General features: G+C 38.4%; 1 protein-coding gene across 2 annotated transcripts in view; it reads right to left on the bottom strand.

Annotated features, from left to right (window-relative positions):
- Positions 1–652: 652 nt before the first annotated feature.
- NRG3 (neuregulin 3) overlaps positions 653–24,010 on the bottom strand; it is a 499,554-nt gene continuing 476,196 nt past the window's right edge. For both annotated transcript variants that reach the window (XM_088130194.1, XM_088130190.1), the window contains exons 6-9: positions 20,937–21,063; positions 15,539–15,666; positions 8,541–8,711; positions 653–1,157 (exon numbers count right to left, since the gene is read on the bottom strand). In XM_088130194.1, coding sequence (XP_087986320.1) covers positions 653–1,157; positions 8,541–8,711; positions 15,539–15,666; positions 20,937–21,063 — 931 coding nt within the window. The remainder of the gene's footprint in view (positions 1,158–8,540; positions 8,712–15,538; positions 15,667–20,936; positions 21,064–24,010) is intronic.

The following is a 24,010-nucleotide window of genomic DNA, read 5'->3' as shown; positions in this document are numbered from 1 at the left end:
GGTAATAGGAATAATTCAAGGAATTTGGAGGGATGTGGAGAAAACTACTCGGGGTTGTATTTCAGTGATATCTCCTTTGTACTTGTTTTAATATTGCAAATCTGTGGCTCAGGGCTTACAGTGTAGCAACCACCGTGCTCACTGTAGATCTTGAACGTCAAATTGTTACCGAGGAACTTTAAGTCATGAATGACTTGTAAGAAGTGGGAAAACCTCTCAAATGAAACCCACCTAAATCAGTGGGAGTTTAGCAAGGCTAATAGCTGTACAGCTTCATTTCAGCGAAACATGTCCAACTGACGGTTCCATCAGCAAAGTCAGGGAGAATATGTAGGCTTGGAAGAAGCAACAGAAGAAGAGAGATGGGCAGAAGTGAAAGAAAGGGCAGAAGGGGAGAAAGAAAGCAAACTAGAAAGAAAGAGCAGAACTTCTGGTTAAGGGTAATACCACCTGGTTACTCTTTCCGTTAAAAAAATATTTTGTTAAAAAAGACTGAGATGAGGGCGACAGACTATTTGGTTTCTTCTAAGTAGATGTTCTTAAATTAATGCATATAAATAATTTGTAATTTCCTCTCTTTCCTGTTTAGCAAAGCTTCAAATGCACAGAACCATACAGCCCCGCCCCCCTCTTACCCTCCCCCAGGTCAAAGTCACTTGATCAACGCTGAGTCTCTTTTCGATTCACTTTTTAAGACAAACTGTGCCTCTCGCTCTGATTTTGCCACAGGGCTCATAGGCAGAAAAGCTGTGTTTTCACTTCTACTGTTCTCTGCGTTGGCCTTTGACAGGTCAAAGTCATCTGACCTCCTTGCATCGGTCAGAATTTGGATCTGTTCCTGGACAGTTTCTAACAATATTTTGACTTCTTGTTGTTCTGCAATAAGACAGCTGCTGGCTGGGGCACTCACGTTGACGATTTCAGTGGAATAGGAGTTTTTGCACCATTTGATGCCTGTTATATCTGAAATGTTTTGAGTCTGCATGCAGGCTTCATCTAAGCCCACCGAAGGGATGATGGGAACAGAATTGGCTCTTGGCGATGGGTAGCCCACCATGTTTTTTTGAGCTGCACTATTGAAATAAGAGCTTGGTTCTCTTGAAGGCAGTTGCATATTTATTGAAGTGTTCTGTGATCTTTTTAAACCAGGAGATAACCTAAGGAGGGAAATATATGAGAGTAATTAGTTAACAAGATACAGCAAGTCAACATGACAGATACATTGATGTTATTGTTAAATAAAGTTTCATGCAGTTCCCTCAGTTTCGGCTTGAGCAACCGTACTGTGCTTAATGGAAGATTTCTTGGCTGTTCTCAGAAAACTTTGCTTCCACATGTCCTTTAATTTTACATCAGGGGGACTAGCCCATTGATATTTTGAAATGGGATATTCCAATTCAATATTCCAAATTGTGAATTAACCATTTAAGTCATAATACAAGTCTCCAACTGTAAGTCAAAGTTAACTCTAGGGTTAGGAACAAGGTGTTTTCCTTGAATCTGTTGTCATTCAGCAGTTTTACATTGTCCAAATTATTTTTGTGAAACACTGAATGTTTTAATTAGCAATTAGCTTGTCCAATGTATTAGTGCCTTTTTTGCCCATTAATTCCAGAAGAATGGTTTGCCAGCAATCTTCAAGGTTGGATTGTCTCATAATGTCAAGTTTTCATGACAGTCTGGATCAAATCTGAATCACCTTCTCAACATATTCCAAATGTGTTTTCAAGCTTTTGATACGGGAAAAGCAACTGAATTATGACTAAAATAGGAACCAAGACCCTGCTAAAGTATTAAAGGGAAAAGATAATAACTTTCCAGTGGTGCCTATAATGGTTTTTGAAATAAATTGCTTGAGTTCCAGGAAGCAATAAAGGTCAAAGTATAAGTCTGATGGTATAATTGAAAAAAATATGTTTAGGGCCTGTTCTGTGTTGACATCTTTTTGATTTAATATTCATAAGGTTGTAAATAGGGCATTGAGAAAAGAAATAAGGGTCAAAGATGTGAATGTGAAGTTAAATTATATTCCAAAAATTTGGAATCTATTGAGGCATGAAGAATTTTAAATGCATTGACTATGAGCATCAGCTAGGAGAATGTTTTTCTCTGGTAGAAAGACTCCAGTGTATTTGACCTAAAAGAAGTTGAGTTTCACTGCATATATAATTGTTCTTTTTCTTTTGGTTACACATTAAAAATCAATGAAAAGAAATTAAAAATTAGTTTAAGGGCAACCAAAGTGGTCTGGGAACAGGATTCCTAATGGAATATCTCCTTTTATCAAGTAGTTATACAGATACTAGATATAGTAGTATCTATATACTACTATTTAAAATACAGCAGCTGGATGTAAGAAATATTGTCTGTAAGAATAAACTATTAAGGACTGTCCAGTAAGCATGCTGATTAGCCAGCTTTGCTATCAAGTCTTTGATGTCAAGATTACATCGTATTTATTAGCTAGGCTATTAAACCTAGGTCTACCAGATCTAGGCTGCAAAAATCTGGATAACCGTTTGGGGACAAGAAGACATTAGGATTTTATGTATCTTGGCTCTTAACTAGTGATTGCCCTGATTTTTACAACCCAGATCTGGTAGACCCAGTTAGATGAAATAGTGGTATCCTTTTACAATGAACGCAGGAGAAATAGTACACATGTCAGGACCACCCAAAATTTTGCAGGCTGCTGAAGGAGAAGCAGATAGTGCTGGGCTTTGATGGGAGGATATTGTGGAGATCCATGTAGCTGATGCTATCAAGCAGCAACAGCCAGTCTATAATGTGGCCCTGGTTGAGCAGGCTGATGTCAGCAAAACACTCAGCAAGCAGAAGTAGAATAGCACCATCATGTTGGACCTATTCTTGAGGCCACCAAGCTCATACGTGCTGGCATTATCCTCCTCTTCCAAATACTTTTTCTTGTGAAATCTGTCCTTCGATGCATGAGGAGCTTCTGCTTGGTGGATGTTCCAGTCCTGGAGGACATTGTGGGGACATTTATAGAAAGTATTTGGCTGGCATTGTAAACCTTGGCTGAAAGGGAGTATGCGTGGGAACAATATCTTCTTGCAGCAGTGGAAGAATGAGGTTAGGTGGTTAGGATTTTCCAGAAAACTCAAGATTGGTGACAGATGAAAATGGAAGGAAATATTCTTTCATCACATGCAGAAGTCAAGGCCAGGTAAGGTCCTTTAGCAGAAACCACAAACGCTCTCCTTAATGGGAGTAGAGGGGAGGGCCTTTGTAGTTGAAGTTTGAGGCAACCAAGCAAGGAAGATGGGGCATCTGTTTATGTTTAACTCCGTGATGATGTCAGGGAACTCTATAGTGAACTACTGGAGTTGAAGTGGCAGAATCTATCCCAATTTGGTCAAGACCCTCTGCCATGCCTCCCTCTGAGATGATGCCCAACAGAGCAGATGTTATATTAACCCATTTTACCTTCTTCGACCCTGAGTTAGTGGAGTAGCTAATGTTTCTGAAAATAATCCTCAAGCTTCTGGAATACCCAGGCTGAATCCTCAGAACAGGTGAGTGTTTCCCCTCATTCTGCTTCTGCTTCTGGTTGTAGTTTAATTATTTGTTTCTCTACAAGGCATGTTCAGCTCCAGGTTTGCAACTCTGACTGGTCAGGATGACATTGGTTTGGGGCAGTCTTCAAATACTCAACTTTACTCATTTGGGCTCAAGGAATACTTAAGCTTCAAGTACTCTCCCATTTTTTTAATGAGGCCTCAAGATTTAATTCTGAAATCTTGTGTTTATATTGTATATTCAAGGCCACACTCTTTCCAGTTGCATGCCTTGTGTGCTCACTCTGTGCTGTCCATGCCATCTGGGCTGTTGATCTAAGAAGTCTGCTGAGTGGATACATATGTCATTTCTTGCTCATGTGCCCACCAAACCCTGCTGGCTTGTATGCCCACACTTGCCTCTTTGCTGGTGCCAGCCTGCAGCCTTTCTGTCAGTGCCTGCCGTGTCATGACAACCCAGCTGGATTTTGATCAAAATGGTCCAATGAGTAACTATGAATGTTGCATCTTGCTCTTTTTACAGCTTCCAGGCTGCACACCTGCTCCATCTGGCATAGTTACTCAACTCTGAATGGTACCTTCACAATGCCAGACTCCTTACCTATACCAGCTCTATTGCTATTTGGCCAGCTTTCTCACCTGGCAAATTCACTGAATAATACCTTTTCTGCGCCAGCCTGCCTCCACCAGCCTGGCTTTCTCTCTATGCCTGTTGGCGTGCCTGCTTACACTTGTCTTCTCAAGTGCCACTTCTGGAAGCTTCTGAAGACATAGAACTATGCCAACCAGCATTACTACACTTCTGGCATTTATCTGCAGAAAATGACTACTGGGGAAACAAACTCCTTTTTCAAGATCAACCCTTCTGATTGCTTACACAGAACAGGGCCATCAATCCAAAACCCTGTGGGTTTATGTTCCACTGAGACTTGCCCTCATCTGCATAATTCCAATAAGAGGGTGATGTTTAAAGAAGACATCCCAGTGTTGGCAGTTAAGAAAGCCATTCATCAGAAAGTAGAAGACATGTGAGACCATGTTTTTGGAAACCCTGGGGAAGGCAATTGACATTTTTCTACTGTATGTCTTTTTAAGCCAATGTGTATTCAGAAAAGTATGTGGAAAAGTAAGGGTTTACTTTTTAAAACCAGTTATTGAACGTTTTTATTTTTAACTTGAAAAACAGGTGAATACTTTCTGCATTGGTCCAGTATATTAACTTTAAATGTTTGTTATACAGTTAGGAGTTTGTTGTACTGTCCTTCACTCATCCTGCTGATGTTTTTCAGGTCTGAGGTCCTCTAACAGGTCTACCACCCCAGGTGTTATTATTGTGCTTCGCTCCCCTACAAATGAAGAAGCTGCAGGGATTTTGATCATTCACCCATTATGGCTCACGTTTAGTTCTTCCACCTCCAAATCCCAAGCCACAAAACTAAAACTGAATCATGCCATCTCTGAATCGTGACTCTCCAGCTTGTGCACCACTAGAATCAGCCTCATTGCTTATCTTGTCTTTCCCTTTTGCAGGGAAGGCATGGCAAACCTTAAATTTTCCAACTCCATTTGGCCTCCTGCAAGGAGAAATGGATGTTGTTGGGAGTACAATTCCATACAGTTTCTGGGTTGTGTGTAGCCAGTCTTCATTCACAGTACCACAGCCTCCCTGCCAGTTAACTAATTCAAATCCAAAGGATTTACTGAACTTGAGAAATGAATGTGCAGACTCTGACACTAAATGCCGGCTAGTGTCTGAGTTTGAATTCACACCTTCTCTCAGCCATGCACTTCAGCAGTTCTGCTTGGAAGATAAAGAAATGGATTCGTCCTCTGAAAAGGCAAAGTCAAAACTGGAGGCCAATGGAGCATAAACATGCTGGGCGTCTCCCCAGCAGCTCTGATAAAGGGCTATAGTGACCACAGAGATTGGGGAAGGTCCGTGGAAAAGAGGCAGAAGATTTAGTTTGTCTCTAAGAAATAGGTGAGTGTGTTAGGCAGAAGCTGTGCTAAATTTTACTTTCTTTTGCTCTCTGTGTTAAGTCTAATATTCTTTATATCCCCATACTACCACAGGAATCCTGTGTTCGATGACAGGCATGAATCCTTCATATTTCAGAAGATGTAGTATTTTCCTCCTTAAAATTCTATCATCATCATCATCACCATCATCACGTCTATCACCACCACCACCACCACCACCACCATCATCATCATCTTCATCCTGTTTGTATTTTTTTTTAATATAAATTTTAGTATGTTTTCCAAATGGGGTCATGAAGAGTTGGACACGACTTAAAGACTAAACAACAACAACGTTTTCCAAAAAAGTTAAAATACAGAAAAATCAAGAAAAAAGGAAGGGGAAAAAAAGGAGGAAAAGAAAAAAAGGGGGGGGAAGGAAGAAGAGGGAGCATAAGAAAAAAAGAGTAGCTTCCAACTTTCTTTGGTACAGGTATAGATAGACAATGTATTCTCTTACTCTAATTCATCATCCTGTTTGTAAAGCACCATCTTGTTGGTTAAACTTATCTTCCTGCCTGCCTGCCTGCCTGCCTTCCCTCCCCCCCTCAGCACTAAAGCTTTGCATTTGGGGTATTCAAAGTTAAAAATGGTATTTTCTGTTTACTCTTTTTATAAAAAATAAACTTTTGATTTTGTTTACTTTTCATGAGATTGGTTTATCTCCCAAAAGGGGGAAGAGCTAAAATTTCTTCTCATGTGGCTTTATGCTACTGTGAAAGAATGTGGATCTGGCCTTGGAATAAGGATGGGATGATGAGACCATTAAGGATGGTTTTTGAGAAAAGGTTACTCAGTCCTGAGGAAGAAGAAAGCATGAGAAGGAAACTCAAAATAACCCAACCTTGATTTTGTTTGGTATAAGATGGAGTAGAGAGAAACCCTGACAGGCTTTAAAGGTTCTGTTATTACACCCTCTTACAGTAAAGAACATTCTTGGAATTTCTGCTGTGCTTTTTCTTGACCTGGTCTACCTCAAAGGACAATGACAAGAGATTTCATTATAGGAATTATTTTTTCCCCACCCCTTTCCTTATGTAGTCATTTATGCAACATCTCAATCATAATGGACCCTAGGAAGTTAGGGATAATAACAATATATAAAATAACAATAAAATGATAATCAATTTAATAATCAAACAATCCAGCATATATAGGCATCAGTTCCTCCTTGGTTAGCCATTTTTACCCTTTCACTGCCAGGTGATGAGAGCCCTTCATCTCTCACATAGTGAGATTAGCAGTTAGGAGGAAGAGACCAGGTGAGATGCTCCCTGGAAGATAAGTCATGGCAGCAGAAATTACCTAAAGCCTCAAAGTAAGGTGGTGAGGCCAGAGTGTGCAGAACCAGGGGGACTTGGGGGAGAGGTAGACCTCCAGCCTTCACCTATGACCTTAACTATGCCTCTACACCCTCCTGATGTCATTTGCCCTACAAGGATAAGACAGGGTGGGTTGCCTTCCAGACAGGCTCTAGTTCCCTCATTCTAATTCTATTCATACTTTTTCAGGCTAAACCTCATTGGGGGAGACATTCTAGGAACTATGCATAGAATTACTTAGAGCAATCTAGCTGAACGTTCCTCTTATCTCTAGGAAAATGAATGTCTGCCGGAGAACTGAGGGCATTCCTAAGCTTCATCTATTTCCCTTGAGCATTCTCATTTTGACTGGCAAAAAAAGTTAATACCCAGTGACTGGAAAAAACAGTCTGTTCAACTGAGTGGCCATTTAGGACTCAATGGTAGCAAATAAAGATTATACACACACACAATTAATGTTTAGATGTTCTGCCAAGCAACATTTTTTTTTTTTTTACACTCTTCATAACTCTGGTGGATTTTGTGGCAGTAGGCATATGCCATCTGCATAAAGCAGAACAATTTATTATCCCGTATATCAAGAAGGAAGAAACAATCCCTTGCAACATAGAAAAATATGTGATTCATATACTAAGTAAACTGTTCTTTGAACAGAGCTGGACTCTGTTGACTTCATCAACATGTCCATGTGGTTTTCTTGGTAACAGCCCAGAAGTGTCTTGCCATTGCCATGTTCCAGGACATTTTTTTTTTTTTTAACTTCTCAGTTGAACTGTATTTCCAGACTTATCTGATGGATAACTAGATCTGATCCTATTTATGTATTCAAGATAAGCCAATATTTGAATAGGAGACAGGACAATTACTTGCTTCATTCTTCAGGCAGTGGCTACTGAAACCTGGACATTTGCATTATGCTACAATTTCCTAATTGAAAATAGATTTATCTAGACAGCCATACTCAATTTCTGAGACAAGTGGTTCCAATTACTATGACTAACAATGACAAAAGATCAAAGACATCTTAGTGCATCATGAAAATCAACAACCTAGAGATTAATATTAAATAGGGATTCACTACTGATCTACTGTCCAGAACGTTTTCTATCTAGAACCGTGTTTTCAATTTCTAGATAAATTGGAGTAAATGGTTTCTAAGATCTTAATGCGTTTGATTAATTCAACCCATATACTCATATACTCAGCCTAGAATCTCCATTTTGAACCTCATTTTGAATCACAGATTTCATAATGGAAATATCTGCCCTAATTTTAGAACTTTCTTCTACCTTCCTTTTAAATTTTTTTTCTCTCCATAACATCTTGTCTGGTGAAAAGCTTTTGGCATTTTGCTTGGTCCTAATAAAGGAATTGCGTAACCACAATTTTAGTAACTAAATAGTAGTTCTTGGGTTTTCTCTTTAATGTTTTACTAATACAATGTCACAGATCCAGTCCCACTAATTTCAGCAAACTGAATATAAATGCAACTAAGTTTGGATTGAACCCACCATATATGCTATTTTAATAGACTTCTGCCAGATGTACATGTGAATTTCTTTTAAAAAGTATTCATTCTTTCATTTTCACAGACCTTTCTTCATGCACTCAGTTTAATTCCCAATAGCAACGGCTGGTTTCTCTTGTTTTTCCTACCTACCCTTGACAAGGTACATTGTCCTGATCTGAGATCTTGGACTCTTCTAGTTGTTGGTATGCTGGTCCTGTAATTCCATTGAATCTACCCCGTGGCAAAGGAGGAGTCCTTCGAAAGGCATTTCTGTGCAGTATCCCAGGCTGCTGACCTGCATTGCAGCATGAAGAGAAACTCCTGGGAAGAAAGAGACATAAATCATCAGAGTTTAGCTCTTGGAAGGAAGTTGTACTACATCAGTAATATATGAACTGCAGTAGTTTGAATAGCATTCTATTTATTTTAGAAGTCGGGTCAACTTTGCATCACCATTCTTTGTGTGTGTGTGTGTGTGTGCGCATGCACCTTTGAGTCAGTCTTGGTGACTGGACTGCAGTTTTCTTGGCAAGATTTTCAGAAGTGGTTTGGCATCTGAGAGACTGGCCCAAAGTTACTCAGCTGGCTTTGCACCTAAGGCAGGACTAGAACTCACCGTCTCATGGCTTCTAATCCAGTCCCTTTCACCACTACACCAAACTGGCTCTCTTCTTATCCTTTACAACCAGCTGTTCATTTACCAAGACTATGATCAATCATCAAATGGTCAACCATGTTTTTTTCCCAATAGGATTGATTTCATATTGATATTTTCTCTCCGCTAACCAACTCCGCTTAACTAGGGACACACTCTCCTCATTTGAACAAGCTTGGCTGCAAATGGAAGCCATTATGTCCAGAAAGGAATAAAAAATAACCCATTGAAATAATAACAATGAGAACCATCTTAATCTCCTATTTTCCCTCAATTGGTTGCTAAACTAACTGTTTATCTATCTCATTATGGATGACCACATTCAGAAACATATTTTGTTTACTAAATCATGGAAAGCTTGACAAAAGGGAACGTTATTTAGGCAACGTGAGAAAGAATCAAAAGGCAGTTTATCACATTAGGCAACTCACAATCCCAAAGCATGATACAGAAGTTTGTGCAAGATCAGCACCCTGGAAAAAGTGGGCTATTATTTATCTAGGCTGCTTCATGGGAAACAGAAGTCTGTATCTGACTGGGAGGATCCTTGGGATGGCATTAGGACCTCCAGAATCTCACTTTTGTTGGCAAACAACTTGATTATTACAGTGGAAAACACAACTTTAAGCAATGAAATGGGTCCTGGGATACTTTTCATTTGTCAAATGCTAGCCTAAGCTGAACTGTAGTGATCTCTGGCAGAACATCAGGGAAATGTTTTAACAAATTTATTTATTGCATTTTCAAAGAAGAACAAAGAAGCCTAAAATATGCATTATGTAATTACCTCAGGGTAAAATTATACAAAAATATTGGATACAATATGATCGTGGGAGCACGGAGACTATTATACAAATGTTTTTATTCCATGGAAGAAGATTTGTGTGAGATCCCCAGCTTTGGAAAGAGCCCAAACTTCCATAGGGTGATTCTGGAGGCAGTCGGTCTTTGCATATTCCCAGTTCCAGAATATGAATGAGGAAGAATTGAGTTCTTATCCCCGCTGACCTATCATGAATGCAACCTGTTGTTTCTTATAAACAGTATTGTTAGTTACTTAGTAATATAGGGTGAAATTTCCAGGAAAGTTAAATAAAGGATGGCATGTTCTGTAGAACATGGGACAGATTTTGTATAGTCTTCTGATTGCAACAACCATTCATTCCTACTGCTTCCATAGCATCCTCAAAATTTCTAGTAACCCCTTGCTATTCCTTTAACACTCTCCCTGCACAATATTTGTGGTACCACAATTTTCTACTGCTGCCTATTTTACTTATCACACATATTAGGAATACTTTGCTTTTTGAGAACTACAGGAATGAAATAGAAATGAAAACTGTTCTCTTCTGCTGAACTTTGAGGTACAATATGATTGGCATTCATCTTTGAGCTTTGCCAGTGAACTACCTCCTCAATTGGCTGCCTTGGGTACAACACATCTTTATTACTGCAGTGGGTTTTACAAAAAGCGTCTAGTCATTGTATGTTGTCTTCCATGCCTTCAAACTCTATAATGTCTATGTCAGGTAAAAGCTTTTTAAAGTTTCTTTTGTACATCCAGTGTAGCATCTTGTTCCATGTCATTCTTGTAGCCTGTCCTTTGTAAATCCACTTTCAACTCAGTCTTGATCTTGTCAGGTAAAACTTGTTCCTCTTCCATAACATCTTTTAGACACAGTCTTTCCATAGAGGCAGATGTCTCTGTTGACACCATTAACTTCTGAGTCCACTGTTCAATAATATCCTTCAATATGTCCAATGTTAGAATATTTTGCTTCATTCTGTAATTGTAAGTCAAGTTTATCAGTCCTTCTCCTTGAATTGTAATCTTTAGTTCCCTCTAGTTCCCTCTAGTGTCCACTTTTTAAGATCTTATTTAAAAAAATAAAAACAAAAGCATTTTCTCACAGAAAGGATTCTTTATAATTAATTCTAAAATTTTATTTCAAATTTAACTGGACTCTGAGTCTATTTGTAACTTGCTAGAATCAAAGTTTTAATCATCCTTTTGCTGTTTATTCCTCCCCCCCACCCATTTTTTTTAAAGTTCTTAAACTTCTAGTTAAAACTTTATCTTGTTAAGGATTGAAGGAAACTCACCCAGTGCTGTCAAACTTGTTGATCCAAAGATTCCTAATAGCTGAAAAGCAGTTAACAAGCAATTTCCAAACGTGATTAGAAAAGGAAGTATATGAACTTAGTGTCCTTTCAAAGGCACAAAGTATGGTTTGAGCAAGATGGCTATTCCCTTGTCTCCCAGAGCTTGAAACCCACCAGGGACCACTATCATGCAGTCTCCTCATGAGGAGCAGCTGTCTGGAGCACTTGTGGGTGATCGTAAGTCCTCTCCTTGTCCAGAGAGGAATTATTGAAGAGCTGGTCTACTCACTGGTTCTTTATTCTGCCATGGTTGTCAGCTCCGCATTTGGAGCCATCTTCTGTCCATCATTTCTTCCTCCAAAAGTCCCTTTTTTCTGCACCTTCTGAACTTTTTTCTTTTTTCTTCTAGTTTAGTTTGTATTAGTTTTTACTATGTTTTTTTTAAAAAAAACTAATAATATATTAGTTAATAGTGAATGTTTATAAAAATATAATAGTTAATATAATATTTGATAAATAATAATAATGTAATAATAATGTTTATAAAAAACTAATAACGAGAAACAAAATCTACTTTCTGTACCTCATAAAGGCATATAATTCCTTCACTGATCAATGGCAACCTATAATTTTTAAAAACTTCTCAGAACTTCTACAACTGCTTTGCTTAATGGATATTCAGAATTCTGTTCAGGAACACTAAATGGTCATAATTCTAACATTTGCACTTCCAGTTTTTGTGCATAATCTCAAAAATACTGCAGGAGCAAAAATAAATTATGAAGTATTTCAAAAGTGCTGTACATCACTCTAGTGAAGATGCAGGACCAAAGTATGAAATCAGACAGATGACTAATATATCACCTATGTAGTACTCATAATCTAATAGCATAAAGTAACTTATAAGGAGTTACATGATGAAGAACATCTACTTGAGGTTTATTAATCACTGAAATTTGAAAGCCTATTCCCATCCCCCTCCCCCCAAAAGTTTGATATATTTAATATCTGATTTGTAAGGAGTACAAAAGCAAGCCTATTAATCAGCTCAGGCTCAAATCTCTTTAACTCGAATCTCTTTAACTCATTGCTCATTATGAGTACGACATAGCACATGCAGTGGTTAAACTGTTACACTTGGGCTCAGGAGACTGGTTCAAGTCCCAGTTCAACTTTGGAACTCAACTTCGTGCCAGTTATTCACTCTCTAAACCCATCCTATCACGTAAGGCTGTTATTATGGGAAGAAAGTAGAAGAAACACTTTTGTACCTTGCTTTGATTTCTTGGAGAAAAGCAGAATGCCAAGGCAATAAGAAGTAACAAGCAATAATTAGACGTGATCCACATTGTTAGCTAACTTCAAGCAATGGAGGCAACATGATCTGCCTCACTGCTCAAAAAATCAATATGCTGCACCATTAGCTTTGCTTGGTCCTGCTCGGCTGCATTTTTTCAACACAGGTGGTTCTGGTCCAAGTGCAGAAAACCCCTCAAGGGCCAGAGAGGCAGATCAGGAAGTGTGACTACAATGTGCTTCACATGAGGCTGCACTTGAAAAGCATCTGATTAAACTTGGCAGATGAATGAATGAATGAATGAATGAATGAATGAATGAATGAATGAGTGAATGAATGAATGAATGAATGCAGAAAGATCTGCACCAGCTCCCAGTTGCCTGCCAGGCACAATTTAATGTGTTAATATTGACCAATAAAGCCTAAGACCTGATGGCCTCTCCTACTACAGAACTTCCCTGTTAATTAAATCATCAGCAGAGATTCCTTCAAAAACACCTCCATTGCTAGAAACTCAACCAACTGCTGTGCAAAACAGGGCCTTCTCCTACGTGGAACACTCTCCTAAGAGACGGATGTTTGCCCCCCGCTCTCCCATGATTTATAAAAATGCTAAAAACTTGTTTCTTTCACCAAACTTTTAAGTGATCAACTTTACTGATTCTATTAAAAAACCTACCTCTTTTCATTTTTGTTTTAAATGTTCTCTGCTGCCTTGAGTAAAAAGGTAGAATTGTATGGTATACTGTAAATCCATGCAGTCAGTATGTAAAAACATTGTTTGATGGGGTGATTTGTTCCAGTTACCTTGGATTCAAATAACCCCACTGAAGCTTTGGATAGTCCAGATGATTATCTATCCACCAATAGTGCTCCCTCCCTCACTCTCTCTCTCTCTCTATATATATATATATATATATATGACACAAACACACTTATCTGTGCCCAGGTATTTAATATATACACACACACACACACACACATATATATATATAAATAAATTAAATACCTGGGCACAGATAAGTGTGTTATAATATATATATATATATATATATAGAGAGAGAGAGAGAGAGAGAGAGAGAGAGAGAGAGAGAGAACAGACAAATATGAAAGCACAAAAGAACAAAATAAGAAAAGAACAGGGTAAAAACATAGGAAATGAATAAACAGGGGATTTACAAATATAGAAATTATAATATTCCAGGATGAGCAAACTCAGGGAGACAGTGAAGGACAGGAAGGCCTGGCGCAATATGGTTCATGGGGTCACGAAGAGTCAGACACGACTTAATGACTGAACAACAAAATCATTAATTGATTGTGAATAATGAATACACTGTATTGTTTTAAAAGGTTGGAAGTTGCTTGAGCAAGGGATAAATATCGGGAATCATGGTCAGCACAGCATAATTCATAAAATGAAATTATGAAGTATAATAAATTCTGTCCAGACTGCTAAAAGTCTGTTCTAATTTAAGAAGTCCTGTAAGATTGAAATATACATATTATGCAGATAGTAACTCAGATTTTGGATGTGGTACAAATACATGGACTGAATTGTAGTCTAGGAATCGTCTCAAATTTGAATTAAATTCTGTGTTGGATCTACCTGTATGATACAGAGTTATTCTACACATCAAAGCATACTTCCACAACTTAGTCAGTCATTCTTCTGCAGAAGGGGTTAAACATCCTTTCGCATAAAATAACCTTGCAGCACATAGCATATACGAAGCTAATTCCCTCTACTTTGTCGGAATATATGGTTTTGTACCTTTTAGTAAAAATGTCACAGATTGAAAAGGGAATTCACCTTTTAAGATTCAAAAATTGTTGAGCTTTATAACATTGATGTTGTATATGAAAGAATGATCCAGCCTGATTGTTATCTTTCCAGCAATATTCAGAAAATGAATTATCCATGTTTACAAGTAAGACTAGGGTAAGATGCCAACAATGGAACATCTTACACTAATTTTCTCTGTAAGTATAGTATTCAGGATAAAATTAAATCTTCTTCTACCACTGGAATTCCCATTCTTGCATATCTATTACTAATTCTAAAGTCTGCATCCCTTTCATCATACAGTCTCTGACTTTCTGAATCATATTTCACCAGCAACTGATAAATAAGATTCAGCAGGTGCTCTAAGTCACACATTATACGATTTTCAAATTCAGTCAAGTCTCTCAGCATTCTGCCTGATTTCTGCCTTTCTTTTAATTCTGGGTTACTTATTTGAACACACTGAAGCCAGCTAGGTGAACTAAACTATGGTGGAAAAAGGATCTCCAAAGAGTTTATCTTTGCCTTATTGTTAAACAAATCTCGCAATGATAAAGAGCATACAATTAACAGGGCTGTGCTTGGTGTAATTAATATTTTCCATTTTTAGATAGATAGACAGATAGACAGACAGACAGACAGATACTGTATGTGTGTGGATCACACACACACACACACATATACACACACATATGCAATGTATACATATATGCATAAACAAATAAAAATTATTATCAGCTAAAGCTGTAAAGCTACAGAAGATGCATTCCTTTGTTAAGTCATCAGCTGAGCAAATGTTCATGTGGACCCACCCGCCTTATAATGCCCCTTTGCTTTCAGTCCCTAACAAACAAGAGAAAAGCCACCCTTAACCAGCCTTTGCTGGTTACAGGCACTATGCAGAACAGCCCTTTTTCATACTGAATACTCCCTGTCAGCACGAGTGAGCTTTGCAGCCTGCCTGTGGGTGGGTGAGTCATTAACTTCATGAACTGATATGAGGACGGGCTGAGGAAGGAATCCTATATGGTAATGGAATACAATTATCCTATTCGGTGGTCTGTGACTCTGACTTGATGGAACCCTTACCTTAATACTTCCTCTAGGCCCTTTATGGAAAAGAAAAAAGTGGAAATCCAACAGCTGAAATAATGGCTTTTACATCTATAATGGACGTTTCTCCCTGCCCTCTGCTTAACAAATAGAGTGAGGCTTCCTCAAAGGCCTCCTGAACTCAAATGCTTCCCAAGCCACATGCCCTGCATTTGTCTTACAAAAGAAATGCCAATTCAAAACCATGTTCTTACCTATGCGGCTTTACAGCCTGTCCTCCTCTGTCTGCAGACAAAGCTTCAGGGAAGGACTGAGTTCCTGAAAAACTAGATTCCATCATTTTCCCCATCACTGGCTCTGGATGTCTTCTTGTTGTTGAATACTGTAACCAAGAAAATGCAAAGAATACAAGGGAAAAGGTTAAACTGGGTGGCCCTTTCAAAGCTGCCCATCATGGTACTGTACAGCTTGAAGGGAGCTTAAATGCAAAGTTTCCAGTTTACTTCTGATAAGTGGTCCTCACTTCCTTGATAACTAGAATATATCCAGTGAAAAAGAGCCCACCTCCTGAGGATCTTGATTCCACTAAGCTTGGATCCTAATGCACAGGTGCAATGAGATCTCATGGCACATGTGTGTTCTAATTAACTTTAGGTCGTGCAGAATGAACCCCCCCCCCAGTTATGGTGGCTTAGATGAATATAATGTAGTTTATTTAAACTAAGGTAGATCATTGGTCTGCCTATGTTAGAGATGAACAACTTTTCCAGGGTGAGGACTGACCTGTCCTTTAGGTGGCAGGTTTGGAGTTGTATTCCAAAAAAAGTGGCAGGATCAGGACAAAAGCTAAATTTAATTAATTACCTTCAACTAATATGCATTTCATCATCTTATCTATTTATTCCTGGAAATGTTTGGAACATCTCCAGGACTATATCTAAGGTTTTGTGGGAACTGTGACTTCAAGGATCTCAGGTTCTGCTGTGAGATGTTCCTGGGATCAGGAGCCCAAAGTGGCCTGGCAGGAGCACTGCTGATAAAGCCTCATTTACCCTCAGAAGTTCTCAGCACCCACTTTTATGCTTTCCTGGCCTTCCACCATCTGAAAGTTCAGATGGATAATTTTCTAATTATTCCATAGGTTCCTCAGTTTCCCAGCCATGCAGGAAACTGGGCTTGCAAACCATTCAGAAAGGAACAGGAGCTCTTAAACTCAGAGCTAGCAGTACAGTAGGTAGGTTTGAGGAATCACCTGGATTTTTGGCCTATTAAATCCTCAGCTGAGCCAGATTGTTGGAATAATAGCCCTTGAAGGATGTTTTCCCAGTTCTAATTGAACATAACCATGACAGAAACACATAGTAGCTACTTTTTTTCCCCTTATGTCTTCAAGGGTCTTTAGATATTACCAGTTTCGAGGTAGCATTTTCTTCCTTCCTCTGACATCATCTAAAGGCATCTGAGTGTCCTCAAGATTTATTAAACATGTTGGGCTTTGTCCCTCATTATCTTACATTGAAAACAGAGGCCACAGAAGCAGGGCAGGCATTGTCAAAAAAGGCAGGACATTTGAAGCTAGTATAGATGTTTGCAGGCTGGGAAAGGCCCAAACCCAGAATAGTTTCTTGCAGTGAGCTCTTCAAGGTTCCAAAAGTAAAATAAAGATAATAAAAATCTGGAGGATGTTCCACTATTTTTGTTTTTTGTTTCCATACTCTTTAAAAATGTGCTGTATTCCTAAGCAATGAAGTCCTGTCTAATATTTTTTATTTATCTAGGAAGTCATGTTAAAATATTCCTTCCTTCCTGTGTATACCATTGCAATGCACAAATGTTGATGAATGTAAGGTGCAATGCAATAAAATAAATAATCCACGTCTCAGTAACAATCCAAATATAGATTCTACTCAATATATTTCCAGAAAGATTTTTAGTGCAACATGACTGAATACACGCGATGCCATTTTGTTTCACAATAAGCACTAGATAAACAGCAATAAATTGAAATGGTGAATGAGTTATGGAGAACATGACTGAATATGCAATTAGGCTTTTGCATAGGTGTCAATGTTTGCATTCTTTTAGCTAACACCATCTAGGGTTAAACAGATGTGCAAAATTACATGGAAATTTAAATTGTTTCTCCTCTAAATAAAAGCATTAACATTTTCCTCCTAATACAGTTAGTTGTCATAGAGCAAACAATGGCCAGAAGCCAATCTCTCACAGAGCTTAAGAAGAAGCAGAAGATATTTTCTTAGAAAGCGTTGCATTTTTTTTTGTTATGAGATATGTATATATACTCTTTCAATGCATATGATCTTTAAATCCACACTCTAGTCTTTCAGTACAAATCTAGTTTAATTACCAGTGTAACTCTTATTTTTGTTATAAACTAGACTATAAACTAAATTCTATTTTAGTTTAAATAGAATATAACTCTATTTTCATTCTCTTCAACCTCAAATTTCACCTATGTAATTTGTCAGTTAAATAATTGCAGAGCTTCTCAAACATGTAATCACTCCTGGTGAGAATCTGTCCTGTACGGAAAATATAGAATCTCATTGAGCTTCAAGTATTCATCTTTATTTCCACTCAGGCATAGACAAAATGCTCTTCAGGTAAATGTCAACCCAGACCAAACAGCTTCTCTATTTCAAAATCTGGAACACTTCAAATTTCAGCATATAGTTGTACAAAATGTCTCTATTTTCTTCATTACAAGATTTTTGGAAACCACATCTTAATAATGGCTAATTAAGTTAACTCTCAATCCATGCCTGAGTTGTAAGGTTCCATTTTATGATGTTTTAAACCTTTTTAGCTCAGTGTTCTCTAATCTGATGGGTGGCTTGGACTATTTAATATCTCAGAGATTTTATTCATTTATTACTTATGGTTTCAAGTATGTCACATTTGCACCATCATCTTGACTCGTTTGACCATATCCTGAAGACATCCCTAATCGGTGTATTAATTAGGTCTCTTTGACTACTAGACATTCTAAATGGTTTTAAACTGATTCCAACTGATTCAGGGGATCAATTTCACTTGATGAATCAAATTAAATATATCCCATTGAATACAAATAAATTCAGATGCCTTCATGGTTAGATACTGGTCTTTTACTAATAAAAAATGCTTGAATCAAACTGGGTTAGATTCAGATATCCAAATCAGTTCAAATGTCACAACTGGATCATTAAAAAAATAATAATAATCAGTTCAAGTGTTTGAATCCAAACAGATATGTTTTCCAATTGAGTGGAACCTTTGAAATGGACCTCATATGCATCCCCTCGCCTCCAGGTTTCCTATAAAAATCCTGCTGCAATCATTTTATATATACATATTTCTGTATAAAGTCAAGAATAAGTCTTACCATTTGAATTTTCAATGACTTCCAGGGACTTTCCATTCATTAAACATTACAAAGAAGATTTCAGAGTAGAAACCATTTTTCTCAAAAGTGTGCGTGAAGCATTAGTACAACTATATTGAAAGCAAACTGTCTTCTGCACAGTTTTTGTAATGCATTTTTAGCTTTGCATACTATTTTTGTAATTCAAGCTACTGAATTTGTAGCTGGCACAGAGAGGTGACAAAGAGTAGAAGGAACATATTATTTTTTTAACCGCAGTTATGCAAACAGCTGAAAACATAAATGAGCTGGCTGAAGTGGAAAGCAAATTTGCAATGCATTATAACTAGCTACAAGGGGAAGTAGAAGAATTATAGTCATTTCTTTACATTTACATATCACATTCTCCTGAACAAGAAGCAAAGGAGCAACGATAACGGCACATTTCTGCACTGCGTATCCCAATTTGGGGTACAAAACAAGTCCAAGCTAAAATTGCAAAATAAATTCAGTGATATGAGACACAAAACCTAAAAGAAGATAGAGACATTGTCGACTGAAGCAACATAAAAACGGAGGACATAAAGAAAAACATCAGCAAATAAAATAAATAATTCCCAAACTTTCCAAAGGGAAGTTACAATGTTCACATGATAGTGAAGCTGATGACATCAATAACAGTTGACATTAACAGCAGCAGCATTTTCCAGTCCCGGGGAAAACCAAAAGATCTTGGCTGTTTCCGGTGAAATCTCAATCAGATTAAAACCAGGTTAACACTGCTGTACAGCTGCAGCATTGGGATGCATTGCTGTGGTTTGGGACAAAAGGTAATATCAGGCCAAAGCTGTTTGTATCTTAAATCACTGCTAGAGTTTAGCCTGTGCTTTTATGCAAAGTATCCTTAAAATAATGAGCCATCCTCTATTATGAGATCATCAGTTGCAATGAATAATGCATGGATCCCATTAATCTTGTCTTTCAATGAAGGAAGAAAACCCTAGAAAAATGGGTCATAACTCTGAGATGGAGAGAATTCCTGTGAATGCCACTGGCTCAGTCGATCTGTTTACTGAAGCCATGTCATGTAAGAGGTGCAAACAATAACCAAAAGCATTTCCTGTTCTTAAAAAAAGAAGAAAAAAGACACTGCTCCAGCTTTGATGATATCCAGAATCTTTATTCATTTCCATCAGTAACTTTTCTTTTCTTGATATTTTGGTATTTTGGGGGAGGGGAGAATGCCTGCAAGAATACTGGAGAACAAAGGGACAAAGAACAGGAATATAAATATGAATATAAATATGAACTTGGGGAATAGATGATCAGTGTAATTCTTTAAATTTCTAAGTCAAGAGCGGGCAATTTTAGGGGCATAAGAGTCCTTTTGTCCTCATTGTACAAACCTCAAAGTATCTCCAAATAATGCTGCCAAAAATTTAGATGTGAAATGGTTGGTCCTGGGCAGCGTAATCTTTATTTATTTATTTTTTCTTCCATGTACATGAAAATAATGGCCAGAATGACTTGTCAGTGGCAGCATTTCCTAAAGGAAACAGATCTGAAGATGGACAGTAATGCCAAACTTCCTTTGACACAGAACTACAATGTTAGAACCATGACTGGTTCAAAGTCTCAAGCTGATTTAGTCCCTGGATTTGATTTCAAAGGATTTGTCAGTTCTCTGAGGTAGGTCAGCTGAACAGACAGACCCAGGAGGAATTCCAGGAATGCTGCTTATTATATTAGGGTATATCTAATACCCTATATCAACATCTGGAAAGCCTGTCCAAGTTTCTCTCTGTTCCCCCTTACACTAAGAAAATCAAGCCAGGATTATTTTAAGTTTCTTTCTTGGTTTCGCTTCAACTTCTGGCCTAGGTAATCGCTTCTCCAAATCCTTTCTTAACAGTTCCTTCATATCAACATCATTTCTCTTAAGCTGCCATTTTTCAGCAGCAGTTCCTCCCCTAGAATTTGGGCTCATGTCTCCAGTTCTTTGCACATTGCAGATTGCTACGTGACGTCTTCTGATTTCGGTGAAGTTCTAGGCCAACTGAGATGCTACCGTTTGTCTCGGCCAACTTTGACAAAACAGCATGAAGGTGCTGCCTTGCTTTGACAGGCTCTCCTGGAAGATTGTGACATTCCCCCTCCTCTCTCACACCCAGGACCTCAGGTGCAAATTAGGTCACATTTGGAAGAGAGGAAGAAGCGAGAATGCCCAGGCCATCAGCACCCAACATTCAGCCAGTGTAATAAGGACTAACATTGGCACATTTACTTACATTTTGCAGCTGGACTTGGCCTTGGGCCCTGGTCTCTGTTTTTGCCATTATGCTGGAAGCATTAAGGCTGTAGGTTTTCCCATTCTGTATCTCTTTCAACTGTTCCTGGATGTACTTCGTTTGCTTTCTACAAAGGAGCACCAACAAACAAAAAACAGATGAAAATGGTTTAGTTACCCTCCAATTCATTTTGCCTCTTTCACCTGATAACTGAAAGCGAGTCGTAATGGAAGAACAAATCCAACCAAAGTGGAATGCAGGTGTTTCATTGGGTTCATCTTAGCAAGGTCCGGATGACATCATGCCAATGAAGTCATATAATTTAGGGCAGGTCTGTTGGACAGAACATGATGAGATTGAAATGGGGATTTGAAATAAATCAAGCTTTTGCAACTGGATGACTGAATGGCACGGTGACTGAGAATTTGGGAGCTTGGGCAACCCCTCAAGAGAGAACAGATTGGGAAAGGGCTGGAATACACAGTGCAATTACATAGGCATAGTTCTGCTGAATGAGGAAGGACAGATCAGTTAAACAGGCTCCCACTTATGAAAAGGATGAAAAAAAGGATGGGAATAATGAGTTTGCCTAGAATACATTGGACCAGAAACTTGTTATCAAATGCATTAAAAAAAATAGAAAGAGCTGAGACAGTAAGATTCTATTTAAACATCAGCACTGAATTAAAAGCTTTATCTGAAAAACAAGTCAGACTCATCTAATTCCATTTATTGCATATGTTAGCAAAATATCTGTAAAATGAGTTGCTCTGCCTTTAGTAAGACATTATTATCTGTGCGATCACTACAATAAAATGCTACATAAGCAACAGGCTACTTTTTTTTTTTTTTTAAGATTTCTTATCCCCCATTTCTTATTTTTTTATAAATAACTCAAGGCGGTGAACATAACTAATGCTCCTTCCTCCTCCTATTTTCCCCACAACAGCAACCCTGTGAGGTGAGTTGGGCTGAGAGAGAGAGACTGGCCCAAAGTCACTCAGTGGCTTTCATGCCTAACTCACCATCTCCTGGTTTCTAGCCTGGTGCCTTAACCGCTAGGCCAAACTGGCTCTCGTTTCATAAACTGTTTCTCACACTTATAAACACAGTATTCTTCAATACCTTAATTGCTCCCAGATTAATAGGGAATTATAACCAGTTTTAAAAACAGAACATTAAAGAATTATCAAGCAATTAATTCATGAAAAATGCCCTGGAATGCATAGTTGTGGAGTAATAACTTGTAGGAATGCGAGGTTTTAGGTATATATCAAAGTCCTAGTAGACTATACGTTTTGCCACAACATTGGAGAATCATAATTTTGATTCTTTCACTGCATAGAATTCAAAGTGTTGGAAGAGACACGTCCAGTGGGAGTGACTCTTCAGTACCTCATGACTTACCAATCTCAAGAGGGCAAGAGAGTGTAGACAGAGACCTAAGGATTTCATAGCACAGAATATATGAAGCTCAGGGTCAAACTGTTGGGTTCTTGAGGTTTTTCTGAGCTTGGTCGTTTTCCTGTAGATGTTTCATGACCAGGTTAGGTAGCAACATCAGTCCGTGGGAGAGGGACATTTGTTGGCTGCTTATATATAATCGTTTGTCTGCCAGTCTTGGTGGGGGTGTGGTTTCCTCCTTGATGGTTCCTGGGTTAGGATATTGTTTCTGTTCATCTGGCCCTGCTTCCTGCTTATCTGGGTGTTGACTGCTGGGAAAGTCGTGCTCTGGATTAGTTGCTTCCTCCTCTCACTTTTGGTTCTGTCTTTTAAATAGTGTGTACGTGAGGTCTATCTGTATGTGTCTCTTGATGGCTGATTTGTTTGCGTGCTGAGCTTCCAGGATTTCCCTGGCATTTTTGGATTTGGCTTGGTCTAAAATGTCGACCGTTTCCCAGCTGAAATTGCGGCTGAGTTTGTCCCTGCGTGGAGAGGTTAAGGAATGTACATCGTGTCTTCTGACTGCCAGTTGCTGTTTGTGGAGGCATTCTGGGTAAAGAAAAAATGCTAGAGAATTCCTGTAAGTGTGGCAGTCTGAGACATTTTACATGAAGTAGGGGAACCTAGGCCTATTACAGCCTAATCTTGTAGAACAGCATCTTCTTAGAATTAAAACTTTACAAAGTTCCAGGAGTTACTTAAGATGGAGCTTCTCTAAAGAGTGTATCATGATTAGCCTTTCTACTCTTCTCCTCCTCCTCCTCCTTTCTGATGAAAGTTTGCTCTGTCTCTTTAATTAATTAATTTTTACCATAGATGTAATGGTAATGGGTAATGATAACGGATTCATCGTCGATGATTAATTGCTGGTTAATATCAAGCCCCTAACAGCACAGCTTGATCAGGAAAGTAAGATTCATGCTGAATGTCATTAATCAGGTTCAATGTTAAGAGATAAGGAGTTAGGTTACAAATCTTGGAAAGTGAATTAACAAAATGCCTGCCCTCAATGAGGAGCAATTTCATTATGGTGGGGTCTTTGTGACTTGCTTGATCTTCTTCTTTCCCCTTACAGTGGGCAACTGAAGGGCTAACAGCCATTTCCCAAGATAAACCTGGCATTGTAACATCCACCTGCCATGTGCTTTGAAATGCTCCCTTTCTTCCCCCTCTGCTTCAGTGAGTTTTCTTACAGACTACTGTAAACCACTGTGAGTCTCTAATAGATTAGGTAGTATAGAAGTGAAATAAAGAAATGGAGTAAAGAATAGATTTTAAAAATGTATGGAAGGAAGGGACATTCTCTGGAGTAAATCCAATTTACTATAATGGGCAAGTAAACAAAGTCCCTTCCACTGAAATCCTTAGGACTTAACTCAGAATAACTCCCAGTACAGTGAGTTCCTCCCCAACATTATGCATCAGGATAATTGACCTGTTTGCTTCCCCTGAAGAATGTCACTTTTGGGAATGAAGCAAATACTTCTCTATGCTTGCAGAAACAAAACCAGAAAGGGAGGAAGATGAAACAAGAGCAGGGAGGGAGGAGCACAAAAATGCCAATGCACCTCATTCTTGTGAAGGATGTAACATTCCTGATGGCAAGAGCAATTTCATAAGAGATAATTAAA

The sequence above is a fragment of the Python bivittatus genome, unplaced genomic scaffold, assembly GCF_059951505.1.
Source record: "Python bivittatus isolate LINGU-HERP-01145 unplaced genomic scaffold, Pbiv_v1 ctg000050_np1212, whole genome shotgun sequence".
Lineage (NCBI taxonomy): Eukaryota > Metazoa > Chordata > Lepidosauria > Squamata > Pythonidae > Python > Python bivittatus.
This window is presented reverse-complemented; position numbering and strand designations above follow the sequence as displayed.